At 39.8% G+C, this 21266-nt stretch overlaps 2 protein-coding genes across 2 annotated transcripts; one reads left to right on the forward strand and one right to left on the reverse strand.

The window, feature by feature from the left end:
- The first annotated feature begins 405 nt into the window (after positions 1-405).
- gas2b (growth arrest-specific 2b) lies at positions 406-9119 on the forward strand. The gene is made up of 7 exons (XM_079664068.1): positions 406-494; positions 752-861; positions 995-1136; positions 2613-2676; positions 3269-3815; positions 3909-4016; positions 8171-9119. The coding sequence occupies exons 1-7, from the start codon at positions 461-463 to the stop codon at positions 8372-8374; spliced, it is 1209 nt and encodes a 402-aa protein (XP_079520194.1). The 5' UTR covers positions 406-460; the 3' UTR covers positions 8375-9119.
- Positions 9120-9646: 527 nt separating this feature from the next.
- On the reverse strand, positions 9647-19675 carry tmem276b (transmembrane protein 276b). The gene is made up of 4 exons (XM_079664089.1): positions 19012-19675; positions 15067-15180; positions 13619-13756; positions 9647-13378 (listed from the first exon to the last, which is right to left on the reverse strand). Exons 1-4 carry the CDS (start codon positions 19406-19408, stop codon positions 13131-13133), a joined length of 897 nt encoding a protein of 298 aa, XP_079520215.1. The 5' UTR covers positions 19409-19675; the 3' UTR covers positions 9647-13130.
- Positions 19676-21266: the final 1591 nt, after the last annotated feature.

The raw sequence follows: 21266 nt of genomic DNA on the forward strand, positions 1-21266 counted from the left end.
CCCTCCATGCCTGGTTCCTCCGGTTTGTATCCCAGTAAATAGTTCTGTTCGTAAAGAACCGGCAGATTCGCTACCGTAATTTCTCGTTTGGAATATGAGGACATTAAATGCGGTCTGGCTCTCCCAGCTTGAACTCGGTTTGATTGGCTAGCGATTGAACTGTCAGATTTGCATAAACGGGATTTGATTGGCTGACGCTGGCCACTCCGGCGTCTCCGGCTTCAGAAGTTGAACATTGTTCAACTTTTGCAGCCTGAAACGCCAGGAAAGCTCCGCTCTGCTACCCACAATTCAGTTCGGCGAAAAGCGAGGCAACGTGACGTCACCTCATTCAAAGTGAATGGGCAGACGCGTTGGAAACCGTTTTTGAAGCTGTCGAAGCTGTAGTGTGGACGGGCCGTTAGAGTTTTACTCGCTACAGGGTGTAATTTGAGGGTTTGTGACTCTGCAGACCGTTTACATGCAGAAAAACCTTCATAACACACAAGGGGACGGTAATAACGGGAAAAGCATGAGATGGGACCTTTAATGTCATGCATGTGTTATGAAGTGTGGGTTGAATATTATTTTAAAAACTTATTTGAAACATTTGTCTTTAGTAGTTACTGTATGAATCACTGTACATAATGCAGTGTGTGTGTGTGTGTGTGTGTGTGTGTGTGTGTGTGTGTGTGTGTGTGTGTGTGCGTGCGTGCGTGCGCGCGTGTGTGTGTGTGTGTGCGCGCGTGTGTGTTTGTGTGTGTATCCTCAGGTGAAGACCTCATAGCAGACAGTCTGATGGAGAGGTTAGATAACGGCGTAGTTCTCTGTCAGCTGGCACAGCTGGTCCAGGACAAGATCATGGACACCAACAATGGCAAGGTGCTGCAACAACACACACGCACCTACACACTCACTGGATACGTACATTAGGTCTTTGAAAGATCATGTTCCTGATATGACGTTCTTACATGCAAAAACATTTTAAATCAAATTTTGTTGAAAACAATTACAGCCTTTAATTAGAAGAGTGATCCACTGGCGAGCAGATGCAACTTCTGGATCATTCTTCGCCCGAGACAACACTGCCAATTTCCTCTACTGGTGTCGAAAGATTGGCATGGATGAGGCTTACCTTTTTGAGTCAGAGGATTTGGGTGAGTTAAGACTGGAGATTAGGCCAAACATTAGGGATTTCATTTTGCTCTAAAGTGCATCACGTCATGCAATACTTAATTAAACTAAAACCCTTAGACTTTTAGTTTAATCTCACAGAGGTATAAATGATAGAAGAAGTAGAAAGGGCTGTTTCTAGGCATCTCAGTGTTTGTGTATATCTACTGTAGCCTTATTATTGTGTGAGAACTTCCTGTTCCTTATGTGTCTTCTTCAATCTTTCAAGTCCTCCCTTAAGTCTATAGTGCTTATCTTTTAAGTGACAAATCCTGTAACTGTCTTCTCTCTTTTTCACTTCCGACCCTCTGTCAGAATAAATGTAATACACTTAGCCTAACTTATCTTATATGTCAAAATATATTAAATTGCGGATCGTTCCTTACTGATGAAATACATACATGCATTCATTTAAATTAGCTTGGACCAGCAATTAGTTTTAAATCAAATCATTTGTGAGCATTTTTGACTTTTCTGATGAATTGGTGTTATTGGTCAATTACAAAGGTTTTACTTCTAAATAAATAACTCAATACAGGGAAATTTGATCCACCTATGATATGGGCTGTGACATTTTAAAAGTGATGATTGAACATTTATACGCTTTCAGACTCCCTGCCTTTTCTTTCTTACACCTTTGTATATATGATGCTTCATGTGCCAGAGAACATAAAACCCTCAAAATGCTAACGTCGTTCTGTAATAAGACCCCTCTATATGCACTTCTTATTGGGCATGTCTACGCAGGGCGGCCAATGCGTGATAATGATAATATACAGGTTAACCCTCCCCACCCAACCCCTGCAGACAGACTCACCTTCTGTACGTGACTAATTGAGTGACGGCTAGAATAAACTTACAGGACTCTGACAGCCTTCAGTTTTCTGCCTCAATGATATGAAGGCAGAGATGATTACTATTTTTTTCTCTCCTCTCATCTCTTTTTCTTGCTGCAGCCATGATGATGAGGGTAATGGTGGATGTCAAATACAGGTGAATGAATATCAAATATAATTATAGTGGTAGTGACAGTGTCAGCTCATATATTTGTTGAGATGTTTTGTTTTCTGTTGTTTTGTGTGTTGATATGTTAAACTGTACCTCATTTTATGCATGCTTAACCTTAAACAAATTAATTAACTAGGACGCAGAGCCCGCTTTTCAATATACAGACAGTAGAGAGCAGGAGGCAGGAAAGGTTGACATGTTTATGAAGCTCTCGTGCCCTCATGCCCTCAGCTGCACCTCCACAGGAATTCCTGCTCAGCTTCAAAGATATTGATGCACAATAGAGACGGAACAGCTCCTGCCCTCTCTGTTCAGACTGCGGCTTCTACTTTCCTTTGACACAGACAAAAGTCTATCTCTGAAAACATCTTTCCTTTCAGATGAGTGACCTTTTTTTGTACTTCTACCCCTCCACCCTCTCTGTTTGTTTTTCCTGCCTGTGCTATTTGAAGTCCTCCACAAGCAGCCTCGAGAGGTGTGCCTGTGCCTGATGGAGCTGGGCCGGATTGCAGCCAGGTAACTGCCCTACCCGTGGTTCAGATCCTGATAAAAGAACATTGAACATTCAATCACACTGAGCAGGAAACTTTCCCAGCACAAACAATCACAATATCCATTACATTACATATTACATATCATTTAGCTGAGGCTTTTAGTGCAAAACCATAAAGAATCTAACTCTGAACAACAAGGGAAGTGCAGATAAATTCACTTCAAGCAAGATCACACCATAGTAAGTGCTGGTGAGTCAGTTACAAGGCCTACATTTTACTCAACAAGTGCTTTGTTAGTTTTTTTATACGTTTTTTCAGCAATAACTTAATTGGTACAGTCGAAATAGATGCCTTTTCAGTTTGTGGCGGTAAATATGCCAGCATAGCAAACAGGTGTTTTTTTTAGGGGTGCCTTGTTCCCACTCGCAGTGACGGAGTAGCAAGTCGATAGCCGATACATCCCATATCACGATGCTTAATACTTGAGTTCATTAGTCTTTTCTTGTGATGCATGTTGCTTGCAGGAGTATCAAGTTGAAGAAACCCTATATGGTGTGGTTTGGTGCTGATTTGTCCTTACGATTCCTGACATATTTGTTGAATCTCTCTCTTAGGTACGGAGTGGAACCTCCCGGGCTGGTGAAGATAGAGCGAGAGATAGAGCGGGAGGAGGCGGGGTGCTTATCTCCATCATCCCCTCTGCCCCTGTCTTTTTTTCCTCCTGCATCTTCCTATTCACCATCACAATCGTCCACACCCCCTGCTCCCTCTCCTCCACCTTCTCCTCCTCCACCTGCGCCCCTCACTCCCAGCACAACCTGTGTGGGTGAACCCCTCGCCTGTGATCTTCCATCAGCCACAACAAACCCAGCAGCTACATGTCAGTCCTCCCTCTCAGCCTCTGACCCTTGTACAACCACAGCCTCTACACAGACGCCTTTGTTCTCTTCATCCTGCACCACTCAAACATCTGCTTCAGCTCCATTGTTAGCTCCCTCGCCGGGACCCACCCTGCTTTCCACTCCCAAAGTCTTCTTCACCACAGTAAACAACCACACTCCCAAAGCTACACCCCCCATCAACTCCCCACCTCCTCGTTCCTCCTCTAGCAGAACGAAGAGCAGGAGAAGCACAGACACCAATGACATTTTGGATGATATTGTACGTATTTTGTTTCCAGTGAAAGTAACCTTATTTGAGCTACCAGATGTTAAAGGTGTATCATTTTTCCTCTCTCTGTCTAACCTTTTTCAGGTGAAAAATATTATCGAGAATCCCCCCTGCAGCTGTCTAACCAGGTTCCTCGTTGAGAAGCAACCTAAAGGCTGCTACCGTGTTGGAGATAAAGTTCTGTATATAAGGGTGAGTATTGTAATGCTTAACCGTTCCCTTAAAAATTGTGTTTATAATTTAAAGAGAAACAGTATGCTGCCATGATAATATTTGATTAGAAATCTTTTCAAGGTTAGTTCAGAGCCAATTATTTTGGTGATACATTGATACACAACGCATATTTAGCTGTAAATTACTTTAAAAACATAGGCTATGGGAGATTAGACACATTGTTCTGGATAATCTAATGTTTGGAAATATAACATGATACTTTGATACCATGACAGCAGAGATGTAAACCCAATCTGATGGCTCACCAAGTGAAGATGCGTCAGAGGCTACAACACAAAATGAGATGTGGGTGCTGAGTCCCCCAGGTTATTAATCAACAGCTGAGTCAGCGACAAGTGCAGTGTCAGAGCCACTGATTAGCAATCTTTGGGATGGAGACGTCAGAGGCTTTCAGCCTCCCTGAGTCGTGCACCACCCTTGTGCGTCTGTACAAAGGCTCGAGGAATGGCCTTCGGGGAGGCAGGGTTGCTTGGCAACCAATGGTCAGGATAATACGGGGCTGACAGGATTTTATTCAGTACATAGACCTTCAGCAAAGAGTTCAAACCTGAAGAAAACACACGTCTCTTTCAGGATGCAAAAATATGACCGTGGTGTGCAGATTTAATGGCAGCCCACTCATGTGTGGAGGGTTTTTAAAACAAGAGGAAGGTTCACTCTCCGCCCATCCATCTATACAAAAGGAAAGTATAACAGCCTTAAAGAGTATTTAGTATTTGTAACCTATAAGTTCAGGCATTATACATAAATCCATTAAAAGAGTACATGCTGTAAAACAAAACATTTTTATTTTGTTTTGAAATAGCACACATTGTCACAATGTATACATCTATAGATTACACAAGTCACACAGAGGTGTATCACAGCCTTGGTGACTAATTGGTCAGGAGTTGAAACCCATTTAATGGTTTGTTAACTGTATTGACCCAACACTTTCTAAACTGGTAATCAATGCTGTCAGCATCTGTTTGCTAGCAACAGAGTGACAGGTACATTTCTGACTGGCTGACAGACAACATATTACATCCTATTCAGGAAATAGTGCCCGTCTTTAGGTCGCACAACGCCTGGTTTCCAAAGCAGACCTGTCAATCATGAAAGCATATGTTTGAAGACCAGATCAAAGAAAAGCTAAAATAAGTGACAACTAAAGCGTGATAATACTGTAGGAATATATGAGGGTCAGGTCCAGCAGAATGCAAGAAAAATCGAATCGTCTTTTTTCACATTTCAATATCTCAGCTATTTGTTTTTCCACCCTGTCTCAAATGTCGACCTTTTGTGCTCACCTTCTCTGTGCAGGTAAAAGGTTTCCCCATAACTCTGTGTCCATCTGTCAGTTTTACGGCATAATTACTAATTTGTAGAGACTACTTGCACTGCTCTCTTCCCTTTTCTCGGACACAGATCAGCTGTGAATGGAGCGCTGCAGCCCATCGACCCTGACTCCATCCATTACCTTGAGCTGCCTACGTGTGCAGGGAAACACGGCATAAACCTCAATTACCATATAGCACGATAATCTCCTATAGGAGAGCGTGCCATTCAATGTGTACAGACCTTTTTAAAGAGCAGATACTATTGATTACCGAGACAAAGTCATTAGTGAGGGGTTTAATCAGTGAGCTTGTTAATATGCGGCAGAGCATGGCCGTCCCTCATCACGTGTAACCCCCCCCCCCCCCCCCCCCCCCCCCATCCCTCTATTCCCTCTGTAGTCTATTCAATCCCGCTGGCCCTGGAGTGCTCCACCATTCTTTGGTGCTAAAAAAGAGGAAGGCTTTTTTTTCTTCTGCGCGCCCTAGACTCTCCTTCGGCTTTGTGGCAGCGAGCCTGTCTGATTGTGTGAATGGAAGAAAAAGACATTAGAACACCTCACAATATCATGCTGCATAAATTCTTTGTTTATCATGCAAGAGATGAACTGAAAACCATCATGTTGTGAAGACTGGAGGCAAGTCATTAGTCATATAGACATTTACTACACAGAAGACCCATGTCTTCGTTAGGCACCTTGGCTTTTGACGTTACAATAGAGTGAGACTGCAATTAGGCATATTGGTCCTTTAAACTAAATGCATAATAGTCATAATGCTCTCATAATGATGAGCAGGTATAACATTTGCCATCTTCTCAATATTTGTTTGGTCATGCTAAAATCATGCTAAATGATGCTAACTAGAACTAATTAAAAACAGCTTATGCTTATAGAAAGTCATTTGGCAGGTATTATGTCATTATATAAATAATTCACTTAAGTTATTTCAATTTATCCTGAGGGTAACATGAATGTCTGTTATATTATACATCATATTTTACGACATTTCACCCAAAAACACCAATCTGTAACTTTTCTGTAAAAAACAACTTGCCTCACACCGCTCACAACTTCAACCCTTAACACTCTCTAACAGGAAAGACAAAGTAAAAAAAACGTGGTCAATAATTAACCACTTTTACTTTCAGATATGGTTTGAGACAATGTCTATGTCCTTTTAACACACAGTTTTAAAAAGAACCAACAGCATCTAGAGCAGTGCATGCGGCTAAAGCCTGCCTCCTACTGGCCGGTGTTTGAATGACTCTTCCTCTATGCTCATGCATCTTTCAGCAGAAAAGCAGAGATGGAATCAATGGAGATGCCAGGGAGGACACAGGGGAATCCAGACGGTAGTTTATGGGCTGCAGATTTAGCACACTCTTTACGGAAACCCGACGGGGGAGGGGGGAGTTGTAGAGACAGAAATAAAGGAGTCTGCCTGACAAAGAGGTCTTGTGTTGAATATTACAGTGCAGAAAGAGGTTTAGGCACTATTTGTGATGTACATAATACAGTTAAATATAGCTATAGAAACATTCAAATCATCAAAAAACATTTAATATTGTAGCTTTATTTAATCAGTTACGAGACCTGAGAACCAGAAACAGTCAGAAAAGCACACAGGATTAATCAGAAAAAAATTAGTCAAAAGCCTTAAAATATTACATTTCAAATAATCAAGCAACCTTATTAAACTATAAAGGTATAACTCTATTTTTTTAAAGGAGGTAGGTAAAAAAAAAAAAGTGAGTTTGTGCAAAGAAAATATTTACATTTAACTGACACTGTTGTAGAAAGCTGTGTTCATTCATATTTTATTTCTTAAAAGGCAGCTTTGCCTGGAGAGTGAATTTTTGAGGATGAAGTCAGGATTGCATTGCCTGCACGTCTGACAGGACGTGTTTTATTGTAGATGTCAGACTTGACCTCGTGCAACCTCAACATTTTAATCTGCAGGATGACAGCTGAGACGGAGCGCGTCTGGGTTTCCTCTGTAGCTGCATGTGTCGTGTGTGTGTCAATGTTTGTACCATGGCTTTTTCATCCCACACGTGACACACACCTCCCCACAAGCAGAGTAGATCTGCTTGTATTATCACATTCTTAATGGCTTCATAATGAAGGGTTTATTGGCGATAAGGCAGGAGGGGGTGGGTCGTTGCTGACAGGACAACGGATGGCTTTGCAAGGCCTCCTGGGAATGTTAATGCCTGCTGGGAGTTGAGGGTCTGCGCTGAACTCATCTCAATTTCTCCTTTCATTTTTTTTTTCTCCAGGCTTTATATTGTGGCTGTAGTTGCCATAGCAGCGGTTGGTTTTCAGCTGTAAGGGCGGTTGTCTTTGAAGGATGTGTTGAATCAGATACAGCTGACCTTTCTGCTGACTGCTAAAAGATATACTTTACAGTCATCATTTTTAAAATTCAAAATACTGTTTATCAGGTGGTTTGTGTTGCAGATCTGTGTGGGTGTGCCTTTGTGCGTCACTGTATGTGTGCGTATGTTCATATGTGGATTTGTCCTGCGTGTGTGCTCAGCTGGTGCCATGAGGTGTTGTTTCATTTGCTTTAATGAGATTTTGACAAAGCTATCCGAGACATCATTTGCCTTTCATAGCCAGAGCTACAGAGGCTTGTAAATTAGATTGGAGTGTGTGCGTGTGGAGAGGGGGGGTCTGCTTTTCATTTAATTGAGAATTCTATTCATAAACACATCCTGGAAGTAAATATATGCAAACACAAATGTCTCCAGCGTTCCCTTCTTGACTGTGCTGTCTTGTGTCACCTCGGCAGATGCTGAATGAGCGCCATGTGATGGTACGTGTAGGCGGGGGCTGGGAGACCTTCATAAGTTACCTGCAGAAACATGACCCCTGCAGAGGACCGGTGGGCAGACCTGAGGTCAGGGTCTGCAGGGTCAAAGCCAAGCCCCCCAATCTGAACATCTCACCTGATAGCTACATGGTGGTGGGGGCCCACTGCCGTATCAAGAAGTAGACTCTCAAACTCACTCTCACTTTAGTAGCCGCGCGAACATTTCACTTACTGTAGTCAAACCAAACTGTACATGGTCAATGATCGTTTTTTCATTCAAGATTAAAATAAAATCCAACTTTTTCTATTGAATAAGCGAGATATGATGTCCTTATCTCATTTGATCTGTATGAGTTACCCAACCTACTGTAACAACTTGGCAGTGAAGCTGCATTATTGCATTTTGAGTCGTTAAAGTAAATTCATTGGTTTCTATTTTAATTCTCTTTTAATCGTCTAAGTCAAGAAAAAGAGTGAGCGCTTCCCCTTTTTTGAGACTTATATGATAATAAACACTATATCGTTGGGTGGGAAGTATTGTTGAGTAAAAGCAATCTAAATAGATGACTCAGGGCTGTGAGACAATTATTCACTATTTTCTGACATTTATAAGACTAATATGAAATAGAGAATATCATGAAATATTTATCAATCATGAAACTGATTTTCCGCTGCTGAACTACAGGACGTTTACAATAATGTCAATATGAGTTAAATGATACATTTGTTCTGATGTCGTTCAGTTTATAAAATATGTGTTTATGGTACTGTAGTATATATTTTTTATTTCTGAGCTTTTGTATTTTGTTCTTGCAGCAGTTTGAGTAGTAGTCGTTGAGTAGTGATTTTTTTGTATTCTATGTGGAGGTATGTTTGTGTACTTTACTGGATAAAACCTGTGTTACAAATAAACTTTAAAAAAAATGGATCTTTGGTGTTTGGAAGATACTAATTCTTGTTTGTCTTAAATTACAGCTTATAACATTTGTTTTTTAATTCATCATGCTATGTCATGAATTTAATATTCTCTAACATTTAATGGATACAAAACATCATTGTATATTTCTTATCACTTTTACATTATGAGCGTGTAGCATACATTTCCTTTCCTCAGGCTTTAAGAGGCAAAGACACAAACATCAAGTCCTCCCTCTAGATGGCACCATGTCCTAAGTGACAAAAGGCCAAGCCTCGCCTCCATGTTTATCTGGAGGAGGGTGCTGTCATCCCTGGGATATTCATCTCTTATGTAGACTGGAAATCGGTTTTCAGTCCCATAAACAACCTCATGCCCACAGATAGTACAGCACTAAACAAATCGATGTCTCATCAGCACGATTTGGAGAGTCACATATTCAATGTTTCAAGATTAAAGGAGAGTTAGTGGGGAAGATTCACAAGTAAGTGTACAACTTTGGAGAGCTGAAACTGCAGAAAACAAACAAAAAGTCACCGCACTTTAGTAATTACATGTTTTATTTCAGTAAAATAAATTAATCAAAAATGGACACAAGTTTTAATATATTGAAAGAAACTAACTGTAATGAGATCATGCAAGACTGTAATGTCTTTTTAGTTCCCACATAACATCTGTGGATTGAACCAGTATAAATGACTTGTAGAAAATAATAGCTGTGCTACTGAAACAAGTGCCACTCTGAACGGAGGCGTTTTCACAGGGCATCGCTCATCGCACAGAGTACATTTCTATGTTCCTCATGTAAAACAGAACAGACGGAAATTGCCACTTGAAAGGGATTTTACAACAATTTGAAATACATTGTTACACTGTGTTTACCTCATTTGTTCTTTAATGCACATCATTTTGTAATGTTATGTCAATCTTGCTACTGTGTGCTTCTGTTATTCTGTAATGTAACTCAAATCAATTGCAATTTTTTTTCTTGAAATACAGACATTTAAATGATGTTGGTTTACTTGAATTGTACCATTTTAGATATGGGGGGCGTAAACATATGCTTTAATTTTTTTCTCGTAATATTCTTCCTGCACATGTGCAGTGGTGGCACTGTACTGGAAATGTCAGACTTCCAACTATAATACACAAAAAGTTAGAGTAAGAGTTGTGTGCAATTGTGCTTTAGTCCTAACAACACATTATACTTGCACCATGTACTTATACATTACATGTTACTGCTTACAGTAATACTTATATTACTGCGCATCAGTTTGGGTGTGAACTTACAACTTTATAAAACCAAAACACCAAATAGCATTGCATTCTGTGAGTCGCAGGATGCCAGAAAGTACACTGACTCAGTTGCGAGTGTAATGTCCACAAATATAAATATTATTATATTTATGGTATGTCCTTGTTTCTGGCATACATATTTTCACAAGAGCCTAGACCAACTGACCCTAAACACACAACATTGTATGAACCCAAACTCTTTGTAAAAGACACAACAGGGTGCTTATTACATGCTCTGATCATCTTTAGCTCCTGTTTGTGACCTAGCAAACATATAATGTATAACTCCACCTGCTCAGACTTTAGGTGTACAGGCTTTTATGAGACCCAGCAAAGTGCAAAGATTCAACAAGACACTGTAGATACATTTTTCAATCATGCCTCAGGTAATTTCCTCGACTTCTGAAGAGTGGTAGCCTCGTGAGGAGGTTAATGGTGATGGTGAAAGGACTGAACATCACACACAGTGTTATTAACACACATTTGAACACCTTTTTTTTCTAAGAAAGTTAATAGCTGATAGAATATCTCATGACTCATCTTCAGCAGTTTATAAAAACATCATCACACATGGCTGTAATATTCTTGTTAGCTTGTAGTGAGTTTGAAAACTGAAAAATAAATGACTTCCAATGACTGGGGGGGAAAAATAATATTTGCCTAACAGAAAACTGTCTGCTGTGAGTTATCATCTTCAACAAGTGCCACCGAGGGAATTGTTACCTTTCCATTTAACACAGTTTACATTCTTTACTCTGTGGCCTCATCCATACCCCATACTGTGAAGTGTAAACTTTTGTAAGTTAGTATACATTAATAGGTGTGTTTTACTGATGTGAACTCATCACACACTATTTGTTCGCCACACCTCAGCCCTGTTAATGAAAATGGCACTTTCCACTTGTTAGTTTGTTGTTTTCGAAATGTTGTACATTAACACAACACTTGAAATCGAGTCATATCATTATAAACACTTAATTTTCTTGCTTTCCCTGTGACAGCACACCCCAATTAAGTATTTGGAATACAGCTTTTCAGTTACATACGTAACTGCAGTCCTCTCTAAATGACTATTTGCGCTTTTTCGACATTAGTTTGGGAATTATTTCTTATCCAACCTTTGAATCACAAGTAGTATGCATAATACATAATATACACTTTACAATTTAGTAAGTGAGTACACTTTAAATACTTAATGCTGAAGAAACAATACAAGATGTGTTCCACACATCAATCAAATTGGGAATTTAGATTGCATTTCATGTTTCATTATGCCCATGTCTTTTTTTGTATAAAGCTCCTCCATTTCTAGTGCTCATTGCAGTAAGGTCAATATATTCAGCTTGTTCAATTTTGTAGTGACCCAAATTGTGGCCAATATATGAGGACACTTTGGCCCTCTACCAATTGTGTGATGTTACTATGAGTGCAGAGGAAGATTTGCAACACAGATTGTGCTTCTGTTTTTAGCTACATCAATGAAGTTGCCTTTTCCCCTCTAAAATGGCTTAACTTGCTTGTATTACCCTTTAAAGGCTGACCAAAATTGAAAGCAAATAATGGAGCAATAAAATACTTCCTTTACACTTTGATTTCTTGTTTTGCTCCATCAGCAAACAAATGGGTTGCATCTGTCAGTTTGGTACCACAAAATACTACTGAATCCAATAATGGATTAATCCTCAAACCACCAGCCTGTGACTCTTTATCCTCTCCTCACTGTATGCCATCACCTCGAAACAAACAGAAAACAACCTTTCTTATTCAAAATCTACTTTACACAAACAATGATCTGGATCTACATAGAGATGCTTTTGTACATATAGACACTTTAAAGAAGCATCAAATTATTTTCTTTTCAGTGAAGATTTACTTTAGTGTATTTTAAGTAACTGACACGCTGTTAGATCCATTCTGTGCTCTGCAGAGGTGGCAGACGTCAACTCCGGGGCTCATGTTTGATATCAGTTAGTGTGCTACACCAAAGATAACCAATGGGCAGTCAACGGCAAAAAGAAAATTCATTACGAACAATCACACAGAACACATCACTCGACTGAAAGAGGAATTCTGACAAGACGCTCAGGCCTGATGTGTGTTTCTTTTTTTCCATATGGAGGATTTCTTCCATGATTCATCCAGAGTAATTGAGTATGTGTGGAAAAGCATGTTCTGGTGTTGGTGTGTGTGTGTGTGTGTGTGTGTGTGTGTGTGTGTGTGTGTGTGTGTGTGTGTGTGTGTGTGTGTGTGTGTGTGTGTGTGTGTGTGTGTGTGTGTGTGTGTGTGTGTGTGTGTGTGTGTGTGTGTGTGTGTGTTGCATGGGAGTGTTTGTGGCTTTATGTTTAAAGAGAGCACCATTTTAAGACAAATATTCTTCAGAGAAAACAGTCACCTTTAGATTGCCATGAAGTCAGCAAGTCAATCATCTGAACCAAAAAAAAAGTATTATGTGTGCTAAGAGAGCGTTGCTCCAGTCTTACGTTACTGTGGGTGTTAGTCTTGGTGTTCCTGGAGGTCCCTCTGGGATTTTTAAGATTAGGTGTGTGAAGTTTGTTGTTCGTTTGCTCCTTCGGTCATAACTCAGGCACACTGAACACTGAAAGGAGGTGGCAATGTCGAGGGTGGTGTGAGATGGTGATCAGACAAAAAGGGTCTCAGAGTTAACATCAAGGTTGGAAGGGTGTGGTTTTGTGCGTTCGGTGGGTCAGACGCTGCACGACGCCTCTGTCACACGGTTCCATTCTCCTGCCTCGGCTTGTGGGGTGTTGTGCGAGTGGGCGTGCTCAGGGAAGGGGCCAAGGTGCAAAGGAAGCCAGCCAGCAATGTGAGACCCAGACCCCCCCAGGCACAAAACATGGACCAGCCATAGCCATGGCTAATGTCCTCAGGCAGGCCGTACATGTTGCGGGGGTAGCGGGATAACTCAAAGTTGATTCCAGCCACACATGTGCACAAGGAGATGATGCAGCATGTTCCTGTGTGAGCAGAAGAGACAAGCAGTGATTTAAAATGGTTTCAGTTTGAATACTTAATCCTTACATGTGCTGTACATCTTACTACAGGACAGGAATCAGGTTACTGCAGGTCATTGATCTACTACCTCATGCTAGACCAAAGATGCTCTTAGCTATCAAAAAATAACAACAGAAATGGAATAGAATGGATTTTGTATGCATATGTGTGTGTGGATGTGTGCATATGTGCTCTCACAGTACCTCCCATGAGAAAGAGTAGCCCAGCTACATATTGCATGAGGTCATGCTGCTGGCAGCATCCCAGCACTCCGATGATCCAGCCAAAGAGAATGATGGACACGGCCATTCCCACAAAGCCCGCCGTCATTCTTCTTAGATCTGCAGGCAGACAAAATGTCACCACTGACGATTGAATCTGAAGACTTTTTTCTACAACTGATTTTGCATTGTGGTAAAGCTGGAGTCTGTTGCCGTCAAACTACAGAGCGGATAGAAAAGCATCCATCACTCTATCAATATTAACATTTCCTTACACATTTTCTTGAAAATGTACTAAGAAACAGAAAAGGAATTTGTAAGATCTTTGAGAAAAATGTTTATAAATGCAAATTATATACAGTAATAAGCATAGAGAGTATATCATTTGGGTTTGCATGAATGCTAATAAACAAAAATAGGAACAAGAATACAAATCTAGAGCTAAGGCTTTGGTACAGCATGTTTTAAACAAAACATATCATAGCAGGAAATCATACTACTGAAACCAAAGCTCAACCACCTTCATCAATATGTATTTGGACAGGGTTATCAAGTAAGAAAGACAAAAGTGTCCAAGTGTTTCAAGAGGAGATTTTAAAGACACTGATCAGTCAGACCTATTGTCCTCAGATAAGCCACTGTGAAGCTGACGGCTTCCTACTAAAGATGATATGATAACCTCTGGTCATGAGTGTAGTCGTGGAAGAGAAGGGTTTAAAAAGTCGGTGATATATTCAGGAGCGAGGGGCAGTGTAATCATTCAAACTATCCTGAACTTAACATGTAATTAATGTAAAGAGCCTAGAATTGTGATCATTTTTATTATTGTGCTAGTTAAAGTTAACCTTGCTGCTGCATCTGTAGATGAACGATTGGAAATATCTGAAGGGAATGGCAGCAGAGGAAGACAACAGCATTCATTTATTTCACATTATATCTGTAAAAAAGAGAAAACAAACAAAAAAGAAGGCTGTTTTGTAAATGTATTTGAAATGTAAAAAAACAAAACTATTTTGATTTAATCAAAATGTACCTCTGTTAGAGCTGAGTTTACACACAATGTGATTAGGAGGAACATATAGAATACAAATAAGACAGGGCCAAAAACCATGCCTTGAGGAACGCCAGATTTAAGTCGACTAAAGCCCTGAATGCAAGTGGCAAGAGATAACATTGGAAATGGTAACTAAATATGTATTAGGTGATATGTGTGTCGTATCTAATTAAGTATTGAACGATGAGATGTTTGTTCATGGTTACCGTAAACGTTTTTGTTAACGCTTAAAAAGTAAATTAAGTGAATTGTTAGTTAAAAACAGTCAAAACCAGATAAATTGTTGTGGATAACTACAAACATTTTTAAAAACAGATAATCAGTGGCTAATTTAATTCCACCACCTCTATATGACAGACAAGACTTTGAGACTTACGGAGTGCATGCCACTCATCCTGTCGTATGGTCTTTGTGATGTTGATGGGTACATTTCGTGGTAGGATGGACGAAGAGTAGTGATACTTGACTGCGGTACATCTTTGAATTATTCCTGCCGGAGAGGAGATGGAGAAATATAACTGGAGCACAAATATATTTAATACAAGCAAGTTAACAAAAAACACAATTTAGTCAAAATCTCATTCAACACACAACTAAAATATTCATTCATTTTCACACCCTCACTTAGCTTTATTTTACGGAGATGGCCTTATTAACATCGTGTTCCCAACAACTACTACATTGTTATTAAGGAGGGATCAGAAAACAATATGTATTATTCTACAGAAGGCTTCATAAGGAAGCATACTTGTTCTCATTCCAGGTGAATCGCTCCATATTGACTGGATAGTCAGTGCATTTAATGGTGTTCAAAATAACGATACATAATGGATATATTCAAAAATATAAGTACAAGTATTTTGGCCTCAGCTCCCATTCAATATGTAAAGACACACATTTACTTTAGATTTCAATGTTTCACATGCATCTTCCCTTAATTTCCCATTGTTGAGGAAAGACATGTTATTTATACATTACTATGCATAGAAGCATTGCTGACATGTTTGTTTTATTTGGAATTTAATGGTTAGATCAAACAATTTGAAATGCGTTTGTCAAACATTGTTAATGTCCAATTTGTAGCCTTTCCTTTGCATAGCCAGGTTTGTGATCGTCTAGGCCTTGATCTGAATGCTATTTGTTGAGGCACCCAAGGCTACTTTAAAAAAAAGCATATTTCATCGCAGCATTTCTGTCCTAATATTTCATGCATTTCAATTCAGACTTAAGTGTCATGTAAATAAAAGCAAACCTGTGATACCAAATTTGATTCTCAGCATGTTTGTTACTTTGTCATAAATCTAAAAGTAATAAAATAATGAAAACGAATGTGTAAAATGGAAACCGCTGCATGCTTAACACCATATACTGTTGACATGACATTAGTCAATCAGAAGCTTTCAGTAATGACGCACATCTTATGTTCTGGAGTTGTTAAAATGTAACTTCAGTTAAGACTCAACTACCTTGATTCATAAATAAATGTGTTTGTTTAATTACTTTAATTTAGCTAAATACATGTTGGATGAACTTTGAATGCCCTGCAAACTGACAGTAGATCTACACAGATATTAATGATGTGTCTGATTAGTGTGGGAAGAAACAGACTGTGTTTGATTGACATCTTCCTGTACTCCTGCCTGCTTTGTTGCTCCTTTTGGGGCGGGACAAAGATGACGTTTATAATTGTTATCGGTACATTGATTGAACACCTGTGTGGGTTTGAAAGGCCTGATAAAATGCTGCTCAAAGTTCAACACTGAGACTGTAGACTCTTATAAACAGACGTGGAACATGTCTTTAAAAACCTTTAAGTGATAATTTAACAGTTAGAGAGAAGAGTTATTAATTTCCCTGCTGTCAAAACACTGAGATCACAAAGCCTGTATAATAATGGTTGGACAACATCAGACACATGTATACCTGTGCACTATTAAACTACACAAGACATTAGTCACTTAAAGGCTATTTATGAATTGTTTGAAATTGTATGCATCTGTTGAAATCTGATCTTGGTTATGTGTTAAATTGTGGACATCTTTTAACCCTCCTATTGTCTTTGTTTCCCGTTCTTACTTTGGTGTTTGCGGTCAAATTTGACCGGTCCTGTTTTAACTGCTATTACATTAACACAAAAAACATTAATCATCACCAAATGTCATTTAACACTCTTTTCAAACTGTAAATATTGTATCACATGTATTGCGTGTGCCAGGTGTGATCCATGTGGGGGGGGTGGGCACATAAGGGGGGGAACACATCTAGATTATGTGTGTGTGTGTGTGTGTGTGTGTGTGTGTGTGTGTGTGTGTGTGTGTGTGTGTGTGTGTGTGTGTGTGTGTGTGTGTGTGTGTGTGTGTGTGTGTGTGTGTGTGCGTGTGTGTGTGTGTGTGCGTGTGTGTGTGTTTTATCTGATCCGGATGGTTACTAATTCCTTTTCTTTATGGCGGTCGTTTTTGACACCATAGGTGTTCCCGGTCAAACATTCAATGAAAATTCAATGAAAGTGGTGATCAGCAATTTTGTCTACTGTGAAGGATATCATAAAGCCTTAATGCAATCGAATGTAAAACAAAAACGTTATGATTGATGAAAGTAGTAAATCGGTCAGATCAGGAGGGTTAAACGAGTTTGGTTCTGTGACTGTACGTTCATGATTGTGTTTAAGATGTCGAATCACTTCGACATGTGTTCCAGCTAATGCAATGTGTGCATGTATCTAAACATGAAAATGACATAGACAGCCTGAAAAAAAGAAAGCTGCCTTTTTCCCCTAACCTATAAAATGATATGCTTTCTGAATTGATCAGTCATTAGCAATTATAAATAATAAATAATAAAAGTGTTATAAAAATTGCTCAGGTAATGACACCAATATGTATCCTAAACATTATCTAAGGAGCAAATATGATCACAAGAATCAGACAATGCTACAGTAAGTAAACCCCTTAGAGTTATCATGTGTTTTTTTGCTGTAACTAGCAATTTCCCCTCAGTGGGACGATAAAGGTATTCTGATTCTGATTCACTTGTATTAGGTCACATATAAGTATATCTGGGGCTACTAACACTAATAGTTAATAAGATATTGTAGAAATGCGAACACAATCATTTGTGAGTAGTTTAGCACCACATAAAGTACAAAGAGTAGATATAATCAGGCACACATGTCCAATTCATAACCAATACAGTAGAGACAAATATCAACTTGGTTAAGCTTGTAAATATATTTACACAAGTATATGTTTGTAGGAGATTGTAAAATGTAATGTTTAAACTAGTTTGAATTACATGTAAGTTAAATAACAGGACAAAGCACAACCTTTAAAATGTAAAACAGGATTAAATCAACACCTGTCTGAGAATGTCAACAACAATATCAAAAAGGTTGCATTGGGTTAATGGGTATACTACAACGTCTACAGTCAACTAAAACTAAATCTCATTATGTACAATATATGAGATATCAAAAACATTGTTTACTCTTTACCATGAACTTCTGACAATATATCACAATCTTTAAAACCAGAACTATTCGTAGATCATCTTAACCACAGCCTTTGTGTTGTTATTGTCTTTAATGTGATTTAAATGTTTCATAAATTGGACATTTTTATGATGAAACCTGTCATTGTTGTTTAGCTCAATACAATATTGATGGCAAAGACATATAAGGATTAAACAATATTTGTCATTCTTCAGGGACAATGCTTAGGAGAGAAAACTGTCCCTGGTATGTTTGTAGGTGTCATTTGACAGCTGAAATCACTACAACTACTTGTCCCACCCGTGTTTCTGCACAGAATCGTTCCCCTCTGTGTGTCTGCTCAGTTTTAGGATCTGTCTGGATTAGGTGTACCATAAATGAGTGAGGCCTGGAATATGGCTTCTCATTGTTGTTCAATAATGAGGGCAGTGCATTATGTTCTCTATGCTGGGGCTTGAAACTCAAACAAAATGTATCAATGATTCAGATCGTTTTGTAGGAAAGAAAAAAGGGTAACATTAACCTTTAAAATATGTTGTTTGGTCTAGATGAAAAACGGGTTCAGAAAATAGAGGAGCAGCCATTAGAGAGAGACTCAGTAAAAGGGGGATCACTCAGCACCTTGGACAGCGTAATGTACCAATAAAGAATAACCTTAAAAAAAAACACATGCCCATCTCGTCTTGTAACCTTCAAATATAAAACGCAAATAGATATTAATGAGAGAGGGGAGAGGGCCTCTGTACCATCCTGTTTGTGTCAGGCTATGTGTGAGCTCATCGCTGAGCATCACGGCCTGGTGCACCCAGGGAAAGCCAGACCGCTCGTGTTTACCTTTGTAAATAAGGTCCTCGGTCTCCAGGTCGAATCCCTCCCGGTGACACTTCCTCCAAAGCCCGGAGATGGTGGAGTTAAACTGCCGACTGCAGTGAAACTCCATGGCAGACGCTGCGGCCAGAAAGTGGCGCTTCCCCCGGATGAGAGCTCCAGCGTCTGGGCCGTTACCTTTCCTCTCCAGGCTCTTAGGAGGCATCTGGAGGGGGAGGTTGTGGTTGGAAATGTAGATGTACCCCGGGTCGTTTCGCTTGTTGGCATAGTTTTTACACCTCTCTCGATGTCTCCGCGCGTCAGTTTCGTACCAGTAATCGGTGCAAATGGCCATGGCGAGCAGCCCGAGCGCACAGAAAGCCAAGAAGAGCCCTGTGCCTGTTAATATTTTCATAGCGGCCATCTTCCCCGCTCGATGGAGAGCCCAAACAGTCGCAAGAAGGTTCCTCCGTGGCCGTGGTGGTGATGGTACCGCGTGAAATGAATCACGACGGCACTCACAGCCTCACGCAGTCCTGCACTAGGAGCATGATGGTGCAAGGCCAGCGTTGTCCGGACTGGATGCTGCGGTCTATTGTTGTGGTACCCGGCGGATGCAATGTTGTTCCCACCATCTGTTATGGTACAGGAGGAGAGGGGATGGATGGCGACCAACGCTGTGAGGAGGAGGATGAGGAGGAGGCAGGGCAGGAATGTAGTAGCGCGCTCTCTCCTGCAGGTTGCTGCGGGATGGGGAGGACAGCTGCTCTGCTGTGGGGGAGTGGTCATTTGTGAAGCTTCAATGGACACCTTTTGGATTTGGTAAACATGTAAAGTAACAGATGCAGGTGCGGGGGGATTTTATATGGAAATTATATTTAAAATAATATTTGTATTCCGACCTTGAAAACATGAACAGCAGCAGAACAAAGTCAATTCTATAAAAACACGAGTTCTAATAACATAGGAACATAAGAACCAGTTTCGAAAACCTTCCTATACATTATTTTGTAATATTAAACGTTATTTTAGAAAATGAATACATTAATCATTTAACACACAATACACTTCGGGTCAGCATATTAACTTACATAAGCATATTAACCTTAATGGTTCTCACCATTACAAACTATTAATTCAAAGGGCTTTCATCCATGTATGGTGATGCAATGAGAGCAGGAAAACCTTTTGTAAATCGGCAAAAATCCAATATTAGGAAAAGCACATTAAACTTAAGTTTAAAGAAGACAGGTAAAGAAAGGGCATCAAACAAGCAATACATATATTTGAATACAACATGGTGGATAAGATCTGTTGTAATTTGTAAATATTTGTGTGTCAAATACATTTGGTTATTTGGCATTTGAATGCCTTTTTTTGCAAGGTAAATTGCAGTAACATTGTAAACCTTGTACAACACACTTTGGCAAGCATGCTTTAAACTTATGTCATTAAAAAATGTTTGGATTAAATCAATTCCTAAATTTACCAAAAACGTACTTACTCTTGCATACACAGGTATCTTTAGTTGCATATTTATAAATGGCTCACACTAAAATAAGTCTCAGTCGATAGATAGACCATCTGTTACCTAGATTATTGGAATTGATTCCTGATAGTACAGGATAACGTTACAGCGATACAACAATTGTTTTCAAGTTCTTTTTAACTTCAAGTTGTAAGTCATAAGTTCCCGTGTTGGAGAAATTCCAAATTCAAAGTTTTGTTGTTTGACGTGTTGACTACAGGCAATAAATCAAAACGCTGATAAAACATTTTAGGACTTTGTAAGCAGAACTGTAAAACAACTGAGCAAACTGTAATATTTGTCCACAAGACCAACCAGATATTCTAATCCAGACTCCTGGAATGTACCACTTGGACTATAAAGTTATGAGAACACAGCGGAGTATCAATGAAAAATGTGCCACTCAAGTGTTTGCACTGCCGTGTACACAGTGGCTGTTTGTTGTCCTTCTGTGCTGCGAGGAAGGCTCCCACAGACAATAGGCAGCTCGCAGGCTGATGACTAAGGAAGGCAACCCGCCGCGGAGTCGTTATGGCAACAGAAGCTTGCCAAACAGAATGTGTTGATATTGGACGAGTGTGAGTGCACAATCAAAGCCCACCTCCCTCCACTCCCATTTTAGGCACAGGACCTTTGCAGTAAAAATATCTGTCCTCGAGGACACGTTTTTGTGCAGCGAGGTCAAAACACACTGGGCTGCCTCAGCATCTTCACACAGCTCTACCAGTCAATACCAGGATGCCCTACACCCACC

This window comes from Notothenia rossii (assembly GCF_949606895.1).
Source record: "Notothenia rossii genome assembly, chromosome: 2".
In the NCBI taxonomy this organism is placed as follows: domain Eukaryota; kingdom Metazoa; phylum Chordata; class Actinopteri; order Perciformes; family Nototheniidae; genus Notothenia; species Notothenia rossii.